At 46.2% G+C, this 18,788-nt stretch overlaps 1 protein-coding gene across 1 annotated transcript in view; it reads left to right on the top strand.

Moving 5' to 3' along the window:
- Positions 1–18,788, top strand: part of LOC100456998 (core histone macro-H2A.2) — a 59,460-nt gene that overhangs the window by 22,100 nt on the left and 18,572 nt on the right. The window contains exons 2-4 of the mRNA XM_002820864.5: positions 823–1,053; positions 15,179–15,285; positions 16,871–17,068. Coding sequence (XP_002820910.1) covers positions 882–1,053; positions 15,179–15,285; positions 16,871–17,068 — 477 coding nt within the window. The 5' untranslated portion in view covers positions 823–881. The remainder of the gene's footprint in view (positions 1–822; positions 1,054–15,178; positions 15,286–16,870; positions 17,069–18,788) is intronic.

Below are 18,788 nucleotides of genomic sequence, written 5' to 3'. Positions count from 1 at the left end.
GAGGCCTCCCCAGCCACGTGGAACTGTGAGTGCATTAAACCTCTGTTTCTTTATAAATTACCCAGTCTTGGATACATCTTTATTAGCAGTGTGAGAACAGACTAATACACTAACCATTATAATGGGCAAAGTCATATAAGCCAAGAGGAGTTGTATTAGTTTTCTTGTTGTTGCTGGAACAAATTACCCCAAACTTAGTGTTTAAAACAATACAAATTTATTCTCTTATAGTTCAGGGGTTGGAAGTTCAAAATGGCCTTACTGGGCTGAAGTCAAGATATCAGCAGGACTAATTCCTTCTGATGGCTTTGAGGGGAAAATCCTTTTCCTTCTGTTCTCACATCTCTTACTGCCCACTCTGACCCCCTGCCTCCGTCTTCTAAGGCAATTACGTTAGCCCCACCCAGATAATCCAAGATAAACCTCCCCATCTCAAGACCCTTAGCTTCATCCCATCTGCAAAGTCTCTGTCATATAAGATAACAGTCACAGGTTCTGGGGATGAGGAAATGGACATCTTTGGGGATCATTGTTCAGCTGACCACAGGACCGAGAACTCCCTATTCCGTGACAGTTTTCTGTGGCCTTTCCTCTTGAGGTCAGGCTGCCTTGGTGGGGGAGGGATGTTTGTGGGTGGGCTTGCCCATGCTCTTCAGAGACCCCATGCCTGACTCCGTGCCTCCTGCACCTGCAGTAGCAGCGAGGTTTCAGCTGCCTCCCCAGGGCAGTCAGAGGTGTCACAGTGGTGCCCAAGGGCCATGCCACTGTGCCCAAGATGTTTGCCAACTACCCTTCCTCAACTCTGTCTTCTTTCCTTTTTAGCATTGTGTTAGTGCCGGGAAGCCACTGTGTCAGCAAGCTGAGAGGGAAACTGAAGCAAGATGTCGGGCCGGAGCGGGAAGAAGAAAATGTCCAAGCTGTCCCGTTCAGCTAGGGCAGGTGTCATCTTTCCAGTGGGGAGGCTGATGCGTTATCTGAAGAAAGGGACGTTCAAGTACCGGATCAGCGTGGGCGCCCCTGTCTACATGGCGGCAGTCATTGAGTACCTGGCAGGTAATGAGGACACGCAAAGGACACTGCCTGCTCCCAGGTCCCCACCCTCCCCTGGGTCCCCCTCGCAGGCTGGGGAGGGATGCTCCAAATTGCCTTTTGGCTGGCTCAAGGCTACTGTGGGTGGTGACAGGGTTGCAATTGGCCTGCTTGGCTAAAATCAACTTCTGCAGACTTTAGGGGAGAGAAGAGGGTATAGGAAGAACAGGTGATCCGCATGGAAGGCAGAGAACCCACAATCAAGTAAGTGGCCCTCCTAGACCAGTCCTGCAAAAGATGTGTCTTGCTTTAAGTGAATGCAATATATAAATATCTAAGCTCCTGAAGAAAATAAACTGCAGGGAGAATCAGGGATTTGATATTCATTTTGTAAAAGGGAGTCTTTTTACATCAAATTGCTCATTAAACATTAGTTTTCCTGGTATATTTAAACTGGGACTCAGTGTCCATAAATAACATTTATCTGATCATTAAAAGCATCTTTCGGGTGCTGCCACGAAGCCGATGTAATGTTCTAATTTTGCTCTCCTTCACTGAGGTGATTCTCGTCTAACAGGGGTGCACAGAAAATAGTTTCCCATATTTGTTGTTAAAGTTAATTTTTTTACTGAAAGATGAGATTTTGCTGTGTGTGTTCTTTATCTTAGTAACTTTCTCTTTAGCTTTTTTTGTTGTTGTCCTCTTATGTCATAGTTAAATAGAAACCAAACTTTACAATATCAGGGGTGCTTTTCAGAAATATTTACAAATAAAATATATAAATATATATATATACAATAAGTGTGATTTAGTCCCTTGTTGGGTAATAGCCACGAGCAACAATGTCTCTGACTTTGCCCAAGGTTAACAAATTCCCTAGACACCAAGGTTAAGTTCCTTGGAAATTCTGCCAGGTTAAAAAGCAAACCTCCCCAGACGGTCTAACACTGGGGAGGCAAGCCTCACTGCATGAAATCCTCTGGGCTGTGGCAGGGCTGGTCCTCTCTTCTGTCCCCAGATTCCTCTTTTCTGCTGGTTTTTCCTCTTTAGATGCTCAGTCCTGCCCTGCCCTCTTAGTCCCCATCGCTCACCAACCAACATTTATTGGTGAAAGGTTTTCCTTCATCCGTGCATGGAAATGTCCTCCCCCCAGAGCTTCCACCAGGCAGATCTCTGCATCATGAGCCTTCCTCTTATGAAATGAAAACCTTGCTCCCGAGCTAAAAGTCCTTCCCTCCTTTAGGAGGTTGGGGAGAGCTGGAGGGCTCTGAAAAGCAGTGCTTTTCAAAGTGGGGTCCCGCAGGGATCTTGTTGACAAGGGCAGGGTGGCACCTGAGACTCCATTCCTCAAACTCCCAGGTGATACTGATGCTGCTGGTCCAGGGACCACACGTTGAATAGCAAGATTGTAGCCAGTCTTTTAACCTCAAGCCAAAAGATGTCAGGAATGGTTGTTTAAAATGCAAGTTCCCGCCAGGCACGGTGTCTCACACCTGTAATCCCAGCACTTTGGGAAGCTGAGGTGGGTGGATCACCTAAGGTCAGGAGTTCGAGACCAGCCTGGCCAATATGGTGACACCCCATCTCTACTAAAAATACAAAAATTAGCCAGGCGTGGTGGCAGCTACTGGGATTACAGGCTGGTAATCCCAGCTACTTGGGAGGCTGACGCAGGAGAATCACTTGAACCCAGGAGTTGGAGGTTGCAGTGAGCTGAGATCACACCACTGCACTCCAGCCTAGGTGACAGAGCAAGACTCCGTCTCAAAAAATAAAGGCCGGGCGCGGTGGCTCACGCCTGTAATCCCAGCACTTGGGAGGCTGAGGCGGGTGGATCACAAGGTCAGGAGATTGAGACCATCCTAGCTAACACGGTGAAACCCCGTCTCTACTAAAAAAAAAAATAATACAAAAATAAAAATAAAAAATAAAATGCAAGTTCCTGGATACACTCTCAAAGGGTCTGATTCACTGGATCTGGAGTGAGGCCAAGGAATCTGATGGGAAAACCTCCCAGCTGAGGCAGGGAGAGAACAGACTTTGAGAAGAGTTTATGAAGCTTTAAAACAACCTGTTAGGTGTGTGTCACCCACTGGGACTGGAAGACACTGAGTAACTCCAAGATCCCACAGCTTCCAGATGGGGAACTAGGACTCCCCCACGCCCTCGACCTCGAGCCACGCAGTTTTGCTGCCCTACACTGCCCCAATATTTGTGTGATGCAAATAACTAAGTACTTCCTGTGCCTCCATTTGGCAAAAGTCTAATCCAGTGCATATACAAAATTTGGCCTTTGGAATCCCTGGCATCTCTGTTAGTCTTTGGTTCAGATGTGTGAGATAAACGAAGCTTACCTCTTCCTGTTGGTTCATCCATTCAAAGAGCATTTGTTGAGCATCTCCACGTCAGCGCACACAGTAAGTCCTTAGGCAGAGTTCCTGCAATAGAATTGAGCCATTTATACAGTGGGTTGAACATGGAGAGGATGAGCACCTGCAAGGGTGCCATTGCCAAAGTCCTCCTGCCCCTGGCCAGTCCCAGTGTCCAGGCCATCCTGGGCCACGTGGAGGAGGAGAAGGTGACATTTGTCTCCTGAGGCCCAGGCCTGTCCTCTGTGTCCTTTCCCTCCCTTCTTTGTGCCCTTTCTCTCCCCCAAAGGCAGGCAGGCAGGCACTGAGAGAGTGCAGGCTCAGATGTCGGTTCCAATCGAGATGACTCATTGACCAGCTCTGTTACCCTAACCTCTCTGAGCTCCAGGTGTTTCCAGAACTAGCTCTTTTAACCTCATTCAATGAGCTAATATGTGTAAAACACCTGGCGTATAGGATGCACTCAGTAAATGGTAATTCGTCTCCTCCCTCCTCTATTAAGAGCTGACAAAATCATTCAGGACAAAGTATAAATGACTAATTCCATTAAGGTGGTGTATTTTCAGGCTGAATTTGCATTTTAATGAGACAAGGTGTTTTAATCCAAAGGAATGAATCATATTAGTGGAATTGCAAGCTATTGTTGAGTAAGTGACATGGGGGATTTTAGTCTGTTTTTTGGTTGGTTTGTTTTTTAAAGAGGCATCCATTGATTCTGTTTAGGAAAGGGGGGTCAAAGTGTGGAAGCCTCCTGTCACCCTTGAAATGACTTCCACATTCATGAAACAAATCTAGACTGAGTGCCTCATTTGAATCAGGTCTTGAAGATACAGCAGAAAACCAGCTAACTTGGTCCTTCCCATTGCTGGACTTAGAGCCTAGTGAGGAGCACAAGAAGGAAACGCCTCAATAAGATCAGGTGCTGTCGGGCAGGGAATGAGAGGAACTTCGGGAAATGCGGGTTGGGGGAAGGGCTGCCTAATCTAACATAAGTGTTGTTAAGACCTAAACCAGGTTGTCAACCCTGCATTTTCTCGTATCGATTGATTTCAAATCCTGGTGCCTGGGTCCCACCCCCGAGATTCTGGGGTATTCTCTGTGCATCAGGATTCTTAAAAGCTCCCCCAAATGATTCTGATGGGCAGCCAGGTGGGGAAGGCAGTCAGCCAGATTCAGATGGGGGGGCGGGTGAACTAGGGGAAGATAGTAAGGGAGGTGGGGAGTAAGGGAGAAGACTCCAAGTTTAAAAGAGTGTGTGGCCCTTTCTAATGTGCCGAGAGCAGAGCTTGGAAATGGGAGGAGTGAGAGATGAAATGGGGGCAGGGCAGCAGGCGCTAGACTGTGACGGCCCTTGGAGGCCACGTTGAGGGTTCGCATGCACACACACACACAAACACACACACACACACACACATATGGCAGAGGAGGCATCAAAGAGAGGTGGCAGCATCTGCGAGGCATCACTCTGGCTTTAGATAGAGATCAGTTGTCAAGGAGCAAGATCAGATTCCAGGAGACCAGTGGAGTTGTTTTAGTGTCACTTTGTAAAGAACTGACAGTGGCCAGGACCAAGGGTGCACAGTGGGGATGGTGAGAAGAAATGGAAAATCTGGGAGCTTTCTGGAGGGTGGAGTCAGCTCCACTCCATAATGGATTGGATCCGCAGGGAGGGGCATCAAGGATGACATGAATCTTGTAGGTGTGGACTAGCTACTTTCTCTCAGGCCACACTGCCATGGGGTGAGAAGTAGATTGAGGTGTGGACTTGGAGACAAAAGGAGTAGGGAATGGGTAAAAGAAGTCTGACCAGCTGGACATGGTGGCTCACGCCTGTAATCCCAGCACTTTGGGACACGGAGGCGGGCAGATCACCTGAGGTCAGGAGTTCGAGACCAGCCTGACCAACATGGAGAAACCCCATCTCTAATAAAAATACAAAATTAGCCAGACGTGGTGGTGCATGCCTGTTATCCCAGCTACTCGTGAGGCTGAGGCAGGAGAATCACTTGAACCCAGGAGGCGGAGGTTGCGGTGAGCCGAGATCGCGCCATTGCACTCCAGCCTGGGCATCAAGAGCAAAACTCCATCTCAAAAAAAAAAAAAAAAAAAAAAAAAAAGAGTCTGGCCGAGAGGAAGGAGAAGAGAGAGCAAAGCAGCTCTCTGGAGAATGGTGCCTGTAACTGAAGTAGGGAGCAATGGATGAGATCCAGGCTGCAGCAGGAGGGGCTCAGTTTGGGACCTGTTGAGCTTTGGTGTCTATAAGATGTCCAAGAGGGCTGGGCAGAGTGGCTCATGCTTGTAATCCCAACGCTTTGGGAGGCCAAAGTAGGAGGACTACTTGAGTCCAGGAATTCCAGACCAGCTTGGGCAAGATGGTGAGACCTCGTCTCTACAAGAAATTAAAAAATTAACCAGGTATGTGCTGGACACGGTGGCTCACACCTGTAATCCCAGCACTTTGGGAGATCGAGGCGAGTGGATCACCTGAAGTCAGGAGTTCAAGACTAGCCTGACCAACATGATGAAACCCCATCTCTACTAAAAATACAAAAATAAGCCGGGCATGGTGGTGCCTGCCTGTAATCATCCCAGCTACTTGGGAAGCTGAGGCAGAAGAATCACTTTAACCTGGGAGGCAGAGGTTGCAGTGAGCCAAGATCACACCATTACACTCCAGCCTGGGCAACAACAGTGAAACTCCATCTCAAAAAAACAAAAAAAAAACCTAACTGGGTGTGGTGGCATGTTCTGAATAGTCCCAGTTGCTAGGGAGGCTGAGGTGGGAGGATTCCTTGAGCCCAGGAATTTGAGGCAGCAGTGAGCTATGATTCCACCACTGCACCACTGCACTCCTCAGCCTGGGTGACCAAGCAAGGCCCTGTCTCTCAAAAAAAAAAAGATGTCCAGAAGATCAGAGTCGATAGAAACGCTGGATCCAGCCAGGCCTGAACCTAGATTCTGGTTCTGCCACATATCAGCTATGAACCCTCAGGCTCATTGCTTTACCACTCATGATGTTACTGTGAGGATTACATAAAATAATGCATGAAAAGTGCTTAGCACCGCTCAGCACACATGCGCAACTCCATCCATGTGGCTATTGTTCTTATTGAGTGAAGACCCCCTAGGTGTGTCGGGAGCTCAGGAGGGAGCTGTGAGCAGGAGGTTCATATCAGTGTGTTAAGGCAGTGGAAGTGAAGGAGGTCACCCAGAGAGAGCACAGGACCCAGCATGAGCGACACCAGTTTGCCCAGTGGGCCAGGGAGAGGGGGAAAGGATGGCAAAGGAGGCTGAGGAAAGCCAGAGTGTAAGGAGGAAAGATGTGAGCATGTGACGCGTCAGAGGCCAAGGGAAGGGAGGGAAGGCCAGGAGCCCCTAAGGGTCATGCTGATAAAAACCAGACAAGGACAACAGATCTAGCCACCTCAGGGTCATGGTGACCTTGGCAGGGACGGCGTGGGAGGTCAGAACCAAACCACAGTGAGTTGAGAAGTGGGAGGTGTGGACTGGGAGACAAAGGGGGTGGGGACTCTTCACACTCAAAGTAGTTATTAGAGCTGCCACCAGATCTTATGAATGAATGAAATGTAAAATGGTGCAGCCTATAGTAAAAATAATTTAATTGTACATTTCTAAATAGCTAAAAGAGTATAACTGGATGGTTTGTAACATCAAGGATAAATGCTTGAGAAGGAAACCCCATTTTCCATGATGTAATTATTACACATTTAATGCCTGTATCAAAATATCTATGTACCCCATACATATATACACCTACTATGTACTCACAAAGATTAAAAATAAAAATGTATTTTTAAAAAAGAGTGCAGCCACTGTGGATAACAGTCTGATGGTTCCTAAAAAAGTTAAACATAGAATTACCAATACAACCAAGCAATTCCACTCCTAGCTATATACCCAAGAGAACTGAAAGTAGGGACTCGGCCGGGCGCAGTGGCTCACGCCTGTAATCCCAGCACTTTGGGGGGCCGAGGCGGGCGGATCACCTGAGATCGGGAGTTTGAGACCAGCCTGACCAACATGGAGAACCGCTGTCTCTACTAAAAATACAAAATTAGCCGGCTGTGGTGGTGCATGCCTGTAATCCAGCTGCTGGGGAGGCTGAGGCAGAGGAATCACTTGAACCTGGGAGGCGGAGGTTGCAGTGAGCCGAGATTGCGCCATTGCACTCCAGCCTGGGCAACAAGAGTGAAACTCCATCAAAAAAAAAAAAAAAAAGAAAAGAAAAGAAAGAGAGAAAGGACGCAAACAGATATTTGTGCAACCATGTTCTTAGCAGCATTTTTCACAGCAGCCGAAAAGTGGAAGCAACCAAGTGTTGATCAACAGACGAACGGATAAGCAGAATGTGGTATATTCATACAATGGGCTATTATTCAGCCACAATATTTCAAAAAGGAATAAAATTCTGATACATGCTACAACCTGAATGAATCTTGAAAACATTATGCATATGAAGGATGGCAGACACAATAGGGCAATATTGTATGGTTCCATTTATATGAGATACCCAGAGTAGGTGATACCTAGAAGTGGTGAATTCATAGAGACAGAAAGTAGAATAGAGGTTACCAGGGGCTGGGGAGAGGGAGGGAGAAATGATGAGTTATTGTTTAATGGGTACAGAGTTTCCCTTTGGGATGATGAAAAAGTTCTAGAAATGGATAGTTATGGTTGTGCAACATTGTGAATATACTTAATGCCATTGAATTGTATCCTTTAAAATGGTTAAATGGTAGATGTATGTTATGTATGTTTTCCTTTTTTTTTTTTTAATCAAGCACCTTGTTCTGAGAAGAGTTGTTGGGCCTCACCAGACTACCAAAGGGATTCCCAGCACCAACAGGGTGTAGCCCCCCTGCAGGAGGGGGAGAGCTGGAAACACAGAGACAAGGAGCCCGGTGGGAAAGCTGGGCCCCCGGGGTCTCCAGAGCTGGCTGGAGGCCTTGGTCCCAGGTGGAGAGGCACCTCCTCCAGCTCCCAGAAGAAGGGCTGCTGGGGACTGATGCAGACACTGCAGTATGCCCCTAGAGACAAGCACCCCCCAGATACCTTCTTCCCACACACAGGCACAGCCTCTCTTAAGTGACCCTCATTACACAACTCTTAAGTGGCAGTATTCCACTCCTCTCCCACCCAAATCTCTGTGGCAAGCAGTGCTCTTCACCCCCACATGAACTGGATTCTCCTGCTGATGTCCTGGGGGTCAACGAGCCACCATCAGTGGGCTTCCCCTGGCCAGTCTACCGCTCCTGTCAGATTTATGTCTGTGGTTTCTGAAGGCCCTCTCTCCCACACACTGCGTCTGGAAGGCAACCTGCGGCCACAGGCATGGCCAGGAAGAGAAGGCTGGGGACAACACAGTCAAAAAAGGAGGGCACAAATTCTCAGCAACACTGGGTGAGAGACAGCAGCCTGCCTCGCCTGATTCTATGGACTGACTGTCTGGCTAGCCCCAGGTTCACATGTGATTATGATGCTAGAGCCACAGTGTCTCTAGCCCCAACCTGGTGAAGGAGGGTGCACAGTCCTGCAAAGAGTGCATGCTCAGCTGCTCATCTAGAATGCCCCATTGACCTGAACATGCTTGCCTCCCAGAACAGTTATCACGTTCCTACTTCAGTTTCTTGATCTGTGGAATTGTGATAATGTTGGCCCAGTTCACATCTCCAATGTAAGTGAGGAAAAATGGACTGAAAAAACAAGCCCCAAATTCTGCAGTAGTGTTTTGTATGTGCTGACAATAGATATTGATAGTAGATATTGAGAAGGAATTGTTTATAATCATTTTGATGATGAGAAAATGTTCTGTCATATAATACATTTTCAACTGACCAAAACAAGTAGGTCTTAAAATAGGGCTGAATTTCAGGACATCCCATGAAATCATTGTGTAACATAGACACTTGTCATTTACATGTCATTTCCAGATAATTGGGTTTCACCACTTAATACCAAAACATTTCTTATCTAATGATTCTCATTTATTACATTTGTGTTTTTAAAAGATTACTTTGACCACCAGCACATGTGGCCGTGCAGGTTGTACACGGCACAAGAACACACATTTAAGGGAATATCATTCAAATCCTAGACTACAAAGATTTGTGTATTTATTATGAGAATTTCCAGCAGATGGTAGTAAAGAGTTTTGTTCTAACAAAATCCAGAAAGTAAAGCATCTTGCTGGGCATGGTGGCTCACCTTTGTAATCCCAGCTACTCGAGAGGCTCAAGCAGGAGAATCACTTGAGCCCAGAAGGTTGAAGCTGCAGTGAGCCTTGATAGCACCACTGCACTCCAGCCTTGGCAACAGAGCAAGACTCCGTCTCTAAATATAAAAAGTGTCTTGAGGCAGGATTGTCTTTTCTTTCTTTTTTTTAGAGGCAGGGTAAGTTTTTGTTGCTCAGGCTGGAGTGCAGTGGTGTGATCATGGCTCACTGCAGCCTAGACCTCCTGAGCTCAAGCAATCCTCCTGCCTTAGCCCCCTAAGTAGCTGGAACTACAGGCACATACCACCAAGCCTGCCTAATTTTTGTATTTTTTGTAAAGACGGGGTTTCGCCGTGTTGCCCAGGCTGGTCTTGAACTCCTGAGCTCAAGCGATCTGCCTGCCTCTGCCTCCCAAAGTGCTGGGACCACACCCAGCTAGGAGCATCTTTTTCTAATTTGCACAAAGGTACCTATTGGGTCACCAGTGGCCTTGCTGGCATGGATCTGGAGAACAACAAAACTAGGGATGGGGAAACCATCTAGACACCCAGTACAATTATCTGGGCTGGAAGAGAAGAGAGCTTTAACTCAGGCGATGGCAACAAGAAGGCCAAAAGTATGTGAGACTGATGAGGCTGGATGGACCCCATGTGGTGACTGGAAGGAGATGGGGAGTGGGAGAGGGAAGGATAGGGAATCACTCCCAGGTCTCTGGTAGGAGCCATGTGTGGATGGAGCTACCAGTTCTAAGGGCGACGAGAAACGCAGGTTTGGGGAAATGATTTTGATTTGGGGACTGTGATTTTGCTTTACCTGTGAAGCCCCCAGGTGAGGCTGTCTGGGTGATATCATGAGAGGGCTGGAGGTGCAGATTCAGTAGTACGATGGGTGGGTAGAAGCTGGAGCCATGAGTCCGATGGGGTTTTCCCCAGAAGATTGCATGGCCCTAGCAGAGCAGAAGGCACAGACAGAACCCCAGGGACACCGCCAAGCAGTGGGCAAGTGGACAAGGAAGAAAGGGCCTGGGAAGGAGACAGAGTCTTGCTCACTCCACCTCACCTGTCCCAACCCTATAATTAATGTGCTATTTCCCATCTTCTGTGGGCTGGAATATCCACTGTTGGTTTAAATTGTATACAAAATGAAAGGACACAGACTCTTCCAAAATAATGCGTATGAGCTTTACAGCATCGCTTTTGGCTAAAGAAATTCTTTTTACTGCTAGATACTCAGCTGTATTCCAGATTGTTACTATTGCTAGAAGTGTGACTTGTGAGAAGTGAGGGGTTTGCCATAGAAGTCCCCACCACTTAACAGAATTATGATCTTCCCACAACATTTGCAGTAGAGTAAATTTAGTGCTGTATAAATCCAATTTTCCTATTGATTGCCAATATAAGGATTTGGCAGGATTAATAAAATCCCCAAGATCAATAAAGTCACTCAAGAATGTAGCAAACTTTTATAGTTCATGGGACTATATTTGCCATAATAACATTTGAAACTATTAATGATGATTAATGTTTTTCTTGTTTCATTTGCTTTGAATTTTGTTTTTTTAGAGGCAGGGTCTCCTCTGTCACCCAGGCTGGAGTGCAGTGGCACTATCATAGCTCACTGCAGCCTTGAACTCCTGAGCTCAAACGATCCTCCCACCCCAGCCTCCCAAAGTGCTGGGGTTATAGGCATGAGCCCTGTGCCTGGCTAATGATTAATGTTATTACAAACATTTAAATGGTGAAGTCCATGTCTCAAGGATGTCCAGACTAAACATCCGAAAGAGATAGGAACTATTTGATGTAGATTTTCTGTGATGTATTATCTTTTTCTCTCTAAGGAAAAAAAAAAAAGTCCTACCACTGCTTTTGCACTAGAACACATAATCAAGGTTTTCTTTCTTATAAATTATTTCAAAAGAGTTTGTTTAAGAGCCCAGTTGCATGATCCCCAAGCATCGTCTGCATTCCCTGAATTGTGCTGCATGCTGAGTCTCTGCCTTCAGTCTCCTCCTATGCTACGTTTGATGCCGGCAGATTTTTTTGTCTATGAATGTCTGTGCATCTGTCAAGCTGAAAATAACCTGACCTTCATGGGCTTCCTGAAGACTCCAAATATGTAGTGCTTCCCATGAGCCCTGCCTCTTATGCTGACAGTTAATTTGATGAACTTGGGGAGGGCGCTTAATTTCTCCCTCTAAATGCAGGTAACAGGAGGCAGGAAAGCAATGATCCAGGATGCTGAATTCAATTCAGTTGCTCAGAAGCTTAAAATTGGGAGACTCATTAACCCCCAAACCCATCTAGAAAAAGGGATGAGTGGAGTGCTTCTTCCTCCCATGTGTACCCCAGAAATGAGAGTCCCTTGAGATGAGCAGGGGCAGCACACTTCCCTTCACTGTGCACAATGGAGAGCTGCACATTTTAACCCAGAGCCATAAAGCAAGCCTGCCAGGAACAGCGGCTCACGCCTGGAAATCCCAACACTTTGGGAAGCTGAGGTGGGAGGACCACTTAAGCCCAGAAGTTTGAGACCAGCCTGGACAACAAAGTAAAACCCTGTCTCTACAAAAAAATTAAAAATTAGCCTGGCGTGGTGGCACAAGCCTGTAGTCCCAGCTACTGAGGAGGCTGATAGGGGAGGATCACTTGAGTCCAGGAGGTTAAGGCTGCAGTGAGCCATCACTGCACTCCAGCCTGGGTGACAGAGGTGAGATCCTGTCTCCAAAAATAACGTCTATTTGAAAGCTTTATAATTCCATTTTCTTTTCTTTCTTTCTTTTTTTTTTTTAAACAGAATCTCACTATGTCACCCAGGCTGGAGTGTGGTGGCCCAGTCTCGGCTCACTGCAGCCTCCACTCCCAGGTTCAAGTGATTCTTCTGCCTCAGCCTCCCAAGTAGCTGGGATAATAGGTGCATGCCACCAAGCCTGGCTAATTTTTGTATTTTTAGTAGAGACGGGGTTTCACCATGTTGGCCAGTCTGGTCTCGAACTCCTGACCTCAAGGGATCCACCCGTCTCTGCCTCCCAAATTGCAGGGATTACAGGCATCAGCCACCATGTCTGGCCACTCCATTTCCTTTTAATGGGCATCCTTTTGAAGAGAAAGCAAGGATTGGGCAACAGCCTGAAAGCAGCAAGCCTGCTTATCTAATACAGCATTGATTTCATTTTTCCAATATAATCCATGGGTTCACAGACACCATTAATTTCAAATACCCTATCCCACTGTCCCAGCAAGCATGCTCACACTTCTCAAATTTTAGTGCCCCAATCTTTGATTCAGAAAACATGGTCACTGCATAAATGAATTGTTGGCAAACACAATATTCATTGCTTAATAATCTGGAAAAGATGTGAGAATGAATTTACGGTGATTTAGCACTTTTCTTTATGGAAATGCCTATGAATATTTAACTGTAATGTTTATTTTATTCTAATTTTTTTGTTAATCACATGTGCTTAGTTAATACGGCATACTTATGTCAAGTTTTTGTGACTGCCATAGATTTTATGAATGATGGCGATTTCATATGCTCTTTTATTTGAAATTAGATTGATTGCAAAGACTCATACAAAGTCATCTGTTAATTTTAGGGCTTAGTATTTGTGCCATTGTATCAGCATATCCTCCTAGCACATACCCACATGCACATGCACACATATGCCTGCCTGCACACTCACACACACAATACATTCATGCACACGCACACACACACACACATATGCCTGCCTGCACACTCACACAATACATTCATGCACACGCAAACACGCACACATGCACATTTTCCCCCCCTCATTATCAGTGAGACAACACGTTGGCACATTCCCTCTAGCTTTCTAAGGGAAGGAATTTTTCCTTAAAGGCTCATTCATACTTTTGAAGGCAAATTTGATTTAGCAGAACATCCTTCTAAAATTGAGGAAGAAAGAAAAATAACAAAATAAAACAGAAGAGGAAGGGGGAAAGCATATAGATAGTAGAAACCAATTCTACAGATTTCTTTTTTTACCCCAAGGTTTTAATAGCATGTGAAATAGCTTTAGGAAAATTTCTTCTTATCAATTGTTTCATATTGGCCAAGTGGCGTGTTTGTTACAGTCAGCCATGCTAAAGTTTTGGGAAGTATGTGGAAGACCCCCAGGCTCTACATGCTTTCCTACGCAGGTCTCCTGGCATTCCCTTTAGGAATTCACTTTTTGGGTTAACCATTTCCTCATCCCAGAGTATAAGTCAGTCCTTCCATCCACTTTTCTTTTAGGACAGGAAGGACCTAGGGCATTGAGCAAAGAGGAAAAGGAGAGTCAACCAGGCGCAGTGGCTCAGGCCTGTAATCCCAGCACTTTGGGAGGCCAAGGCAGGTGGATCACCTGAGGTCAGGAGTTCGAGCCCAGGCGGGCCAACATGGTGAAACCTCGTCTCTACTAAAAATACAAAAATTAGCCAGGTGTGGTGGTGTGCGCCTGTAATCCCAGCTACTCAGGAGGCTGAGGCAGGAGAATTGCTTGAACCCAGGAGGCGGAGGTTGCAGTGAGCCAAGATCATGCCACTGTACTCCAGCCTGGGCAACAGAACGAGCAAGACTCCATCTCAACAAAAAAGAAAAAAAAAAGGAGAGTCTAAGAGAAGTCCAAGTGGGCACCCAGAACAGACTTTACCTACATCACTATTCTCCTCAGAGATGGCCCTGCTCCCCACAGACTGGGAGGAATTTAGGTTCCATAGCAGGATTCTGTATTGGTCAGGATTCACTTCTGTAGACAGTGGCTTCAACAAGAGAGTTTATTTCACTCTCATACAAAAGAAGTCTAGAAAAGACAGTCTAGATTGGTAGAGACTCAGTTTCCTTCTGTGCTCTTGCTCTAGCGTGCACAACATCGTCTTCTTGGTCAAAGATGGCTGCCCAAATTCCAGCCATCGTGTCCTCAGCCCACCATTAGAAAGGAAAGAAGGGCACAGCCCCTTCATTGATGGACACTTCCCAGAAGGACCAGACAACACAACGGCTTGCCTTCGTTGGCGAAATATTGGTCACAGAACCACACTTATCAAGGGAAAAATAATTTTCCTGCAGTTATGGGCTTGGCAAAAAAAATCAGAAGTCCTGTACCAAGGAAGAAGAGGAAGAGGGAGAACTGATGCTGAGGGACAACCAGGAGGCTTTGCCACAGGATCGGATGACATCTTGCTAAAATAGCTTACTTCTCTGTGACCTGACTTATTTTTTCTTTTTTTAAATTTTTTAATTTTTTTAAATTTTTTTTTAGAGACAGGGTCTCACTCTGTTGCCCATGCTGGGGTGCAGTGGCACAATCATAGCTCACTGCAGCCTTGAACTCCTGGCTGGGCTCAAGCGATCCTCCTGCCTCGGCCTCCTGAGTAGCTGGGACTAACTTGAGTTCTCTTATGCTTCCTGGATTTCTTTCCAGGCCGAGACATAGAAATCACAAATGAATGAATGTGATCAAACTTGAAGGCCATTTCTAAAGAAAAGCTTTAGCTCAGACCCCATTCTGTGATTGCCTGTTAATGCCTCCTTGTAATTTCAGCGGAAATTCTAGAATTGGCCGGGAATGCCGCGAGGGACAACAAGAAGGCCCGGATAGCCCCGAGACACATCTTGCTGGCAGTTGCCAATGACGAGGAGCTCAACCAGGTACGTCTGAAGCATTGAGGGAAGCCATAGAATGGGTTTGCCAAACATGCTAATGTGTGGGCCTGGCTGGCCATGAGTCACTCCCGCTACAGTTCCCAATTACATTTATACAAAAAAAACTCAGGCCATATAAAAGAACAAATTCTGCTAGCTCTATCATTCAGATTCAAAATAAAATTGCCTCTGGCATAGATCTCATTATATATTCTAGGTCTTATCAGACCTTTCTTTTCTCTTTGAAGACAAGTTCTGTGTGTTGCTGAGGAAGGTGTGGCACAAATGTTATTCTCTTCACTTTCTTCACCCAAACTTAGTTGACAGTTTTTTCTGATGAAGGCAGAAGACTCTTTATATTTTAGAACTGACCCTTTATATTCTGAAACTGACTCCAAAGTCAAGCGAATACTCCCTCTTCACCTACAGTATATGTAAGGTGGTAGGTAAATAGTATAAGAATTTTTATTTCTGTTTCTTTTCATTTATCTTTATTCTCTAATCTCATTCTTCTCAAACTGTAGTGAAGAAGCCGTTTTTATGGCCAATCCATCATGGACTGATAATTTCCAAAAATGTAATAAAAATTACTAGAAAAATTAAAAAGCAAACTACAAGCCATAATTTTTTGTTATCAGATTCAACAGATATACAATAACTGTCAGTTTGCTGTGAAAGTTTCTAGATGCTTATTATACTTCTCTTGTCACTGATGAGTAACTACCAGTTCATGGGTGAGCCGTGGTTGCAGACCACGCTTGGGGTCGTGTTGGTTTCGAATCTGCAGAATATATTAGTGGAGTAGTACGTGTCTCTTCTTTACGGATAAATTAACTTATATTGATTGGGAGGAGCATGGCCAGACATACTTTACTGATGGAATGTATGTGCAAGCTTGTGGAGACCACTGGTTCGTCATTAACTGGGTCTAGTCTTTGCAATGACTTTGAACCTCATTTTCTCAAGCTGCGCTCCCCAAATGGGAAGCTCTTTATCCTGTGTTGTGTCTGGAATTCCAGAGCCCTGGGCAACATCCCTGGTTTCAACTTCTATGTCCCTTCTATTTTGCTTTGCTTTATTTTGCTTTCTGTACAACATCACAGGATGCCTTGTTAACCTACGGAGAAATGCTCTACAACTGAAAGTGGGAAAAGCCAATTAAATGGTGTATTATGCAGTTTCTTTAGGAAAGCGGAGGCCACATTTAACAGTTAGAACTGTATTAAATCCAGGCCAGGCGCAGTGGCCCACGCCTGTAATCCCAGCACTTTGGGAGGCCAAGGCAGGTGGATCACCTAAGGTCAGGAGTTCGAGACCAGCCTGGCCAACATGGTGAAACCCCATCTCTACTAAAAATACAAAAATTAGCCGGGGATGGGGGCAGGTGCCTGTAATCCCAGCTGCTCAGGAGGCTGTGGCAGGAGAATCGCTTGAACCTGGAGGCAGAGGCTGCAGTGAGCCAAGATTGTGCCACTGCACTCCAGCCTGGGTGACAGAGTAAGATTCTGTCTCAAAAAAAAAAAAAAGAACTGTATGAAATTGGGAACTAGCAAGCTGTTTGCTACATGAGTGCATGCATTTCTCTCTTCAGCTGCTAAAAGGAGTGACCATCGCCAGTGGAGGCGTCCTGCCCAGAATTCACCCCGAACTGCTGGCCAAAAAGCGAGGGACCAAAGGCAAGTCGGAAACGATCCTCTCCCCGCCCCCAGAGAAAAGAGGCAGGAAGGCCACGTCAGGCAAGAAGGGGGGGAAGAAATCCAAGGCTGCCAAACCACGGACGTCCAAAAAGGTAAGCCGAGGCTGCGTGTCCTGAGCCAGGCACTCCCAGTGCAATGGTCTGAATGTCTATGTTCCCCCACAATTCATATGTTGAAACCTAACCCCAGAGGCACAGGATTACAAGGTGAGGCCTTTGAGAGGTAACTAGATCATGAGGGCGGAGTCCTCACGAATGGGAACAGTCCCCTTATAAAAGAGGCCTGAGGGAGGCAGAGGGACCCTTCTGCCATGTGAGGACACAGCTAGAAAGTGTCATCTACCAGGAAGCGAGCCCTTGCCAGACACAGAACCTGCCTGCGCCAAGGACTTCCTGCCTCCAGAACTATGGGAAACAAGTTTCTGGGCCAGGCACAGTGGCTCATGCCTGTAATCCCAACACTTTGGGAGGCCAAGGCAGGAAGATGGCTTGAGCCCAGCAGTTCGAGGCTGCAGTGAGCCATGATGGCGCCACTGCACTCGAGCCTGGGTGACAGCGCAAGACCCTGTCTCGAAAAAAAAAAAAAAAAGAAAGTGGTTTCTGTTGTTTGTGAGCCAGCCAGTCTATGGCATTTTGTTAGAGCAGCCCAGACAGACACTAAGACACTCACAGAACAGGAGGGAAGTTTAAAGATGAAACAATGACTTCGTAGCAGACACCTCTGAAGGACCGAGGACTCTTGCAGCTTGGCGCCAGAAGAAAATGACAAGAATGTACAGGTAAAAAAATAAAGGGCCTTTGAGGTTAGAGCTGAAATGGGTCTTCTCTAGGTTTCCAAATCCTAAGCAGGGATAGTTTTCAGATCCCTTTTACTACCCCCAGCAAAATCTGAAGTGAGCGATGATAGCCGGGAACCTGCGTTTTATTTCTCTGCAGAGCTCTGTGTTGCCTTCCAAGCAGGCATTCCCTGAGTTCCGCCAGTGGAATTTCAGGTGTTTGGGATAGCTTGATATACTAGGTAGCTTAGCTCAGAGATGCCACTGATAGAATAATGTTTTCTTATGTTGCCCAGTACAGTAACCACTGGTTACATGTGGCTTTTTTTTTTTTTTTTTTTTTTTTAAGAGACAGGGGTCTCACTCTGTCACCCAGGCTGGAGTGCAGAAATGCAGTGGCGAGATCGTAGCTCACTGTAGCCTCAAACTCCTGGGCTCAAGCGACCCTCCTGCCTCAGCCTCCCAAAGCATTGGAATTATAAGTGTGAGCTAAGGCACCCAGCCAAGGCTGTTTGGATTTGAATTAAAACTAAATCAAATTTAAAATTCAGCTCCTTGATTGTACCAGCCACATTTCAAGCACTCAGCAACATTATTGAGGATCAAGACAGAGTATTTCCATGATCACAGAAAGTTCTATTGGACAACCCTACTGTAGAAGTTGTGGATGTTTCATTCCACACTGCCTCTGTGCCCCGAGAAATCCTGGGGAGAAAGAAGGCTAAGCAATGGGCTATCAACAGCCCCACCCAGCTCCGATGCTTGTCGTCGTGAGCTGCAGGCATTGAAATGAGCAAGGACAATGTGCTGGTGTACAGGGGTAGGTGAGGACTGCAGGTACGTGTGAGCCCTTTAACACACTTTCTATTTTGCTATTTTGTGGTACCCTTTTCTTTCCTTATATTGCTGACTTTTGCTTCCCTCCTTCAAGAAACAGCAGAACATGTCACCTAACCACTTCCTTTCATATTCAACTTGGTGGCAGCCGTGAGAAGAGCTTAATAAAGGCACCTCAGGCTTTTTCTGGATTGGTTCTC

Source organism: Pongo abelii, chromosome 8 (assembly GCF_028885655.2).
Source record: "Pongo abelii isolate AG06213 chromosome 8, NHGRI_mPonAbe1-v2.0_pri, whole genome shotgun sequence".
In the NCBI taxonomy this organism is placed as follows: domain Eukaryota; kingdom Metazoa; phylum Chordata; class Mammalia; order Primates; family Hominidae; genus Pongo; species Pongo abelii.
This window is presented reverse-complemented; position numbering and strand designations above follow the sequence as displayed.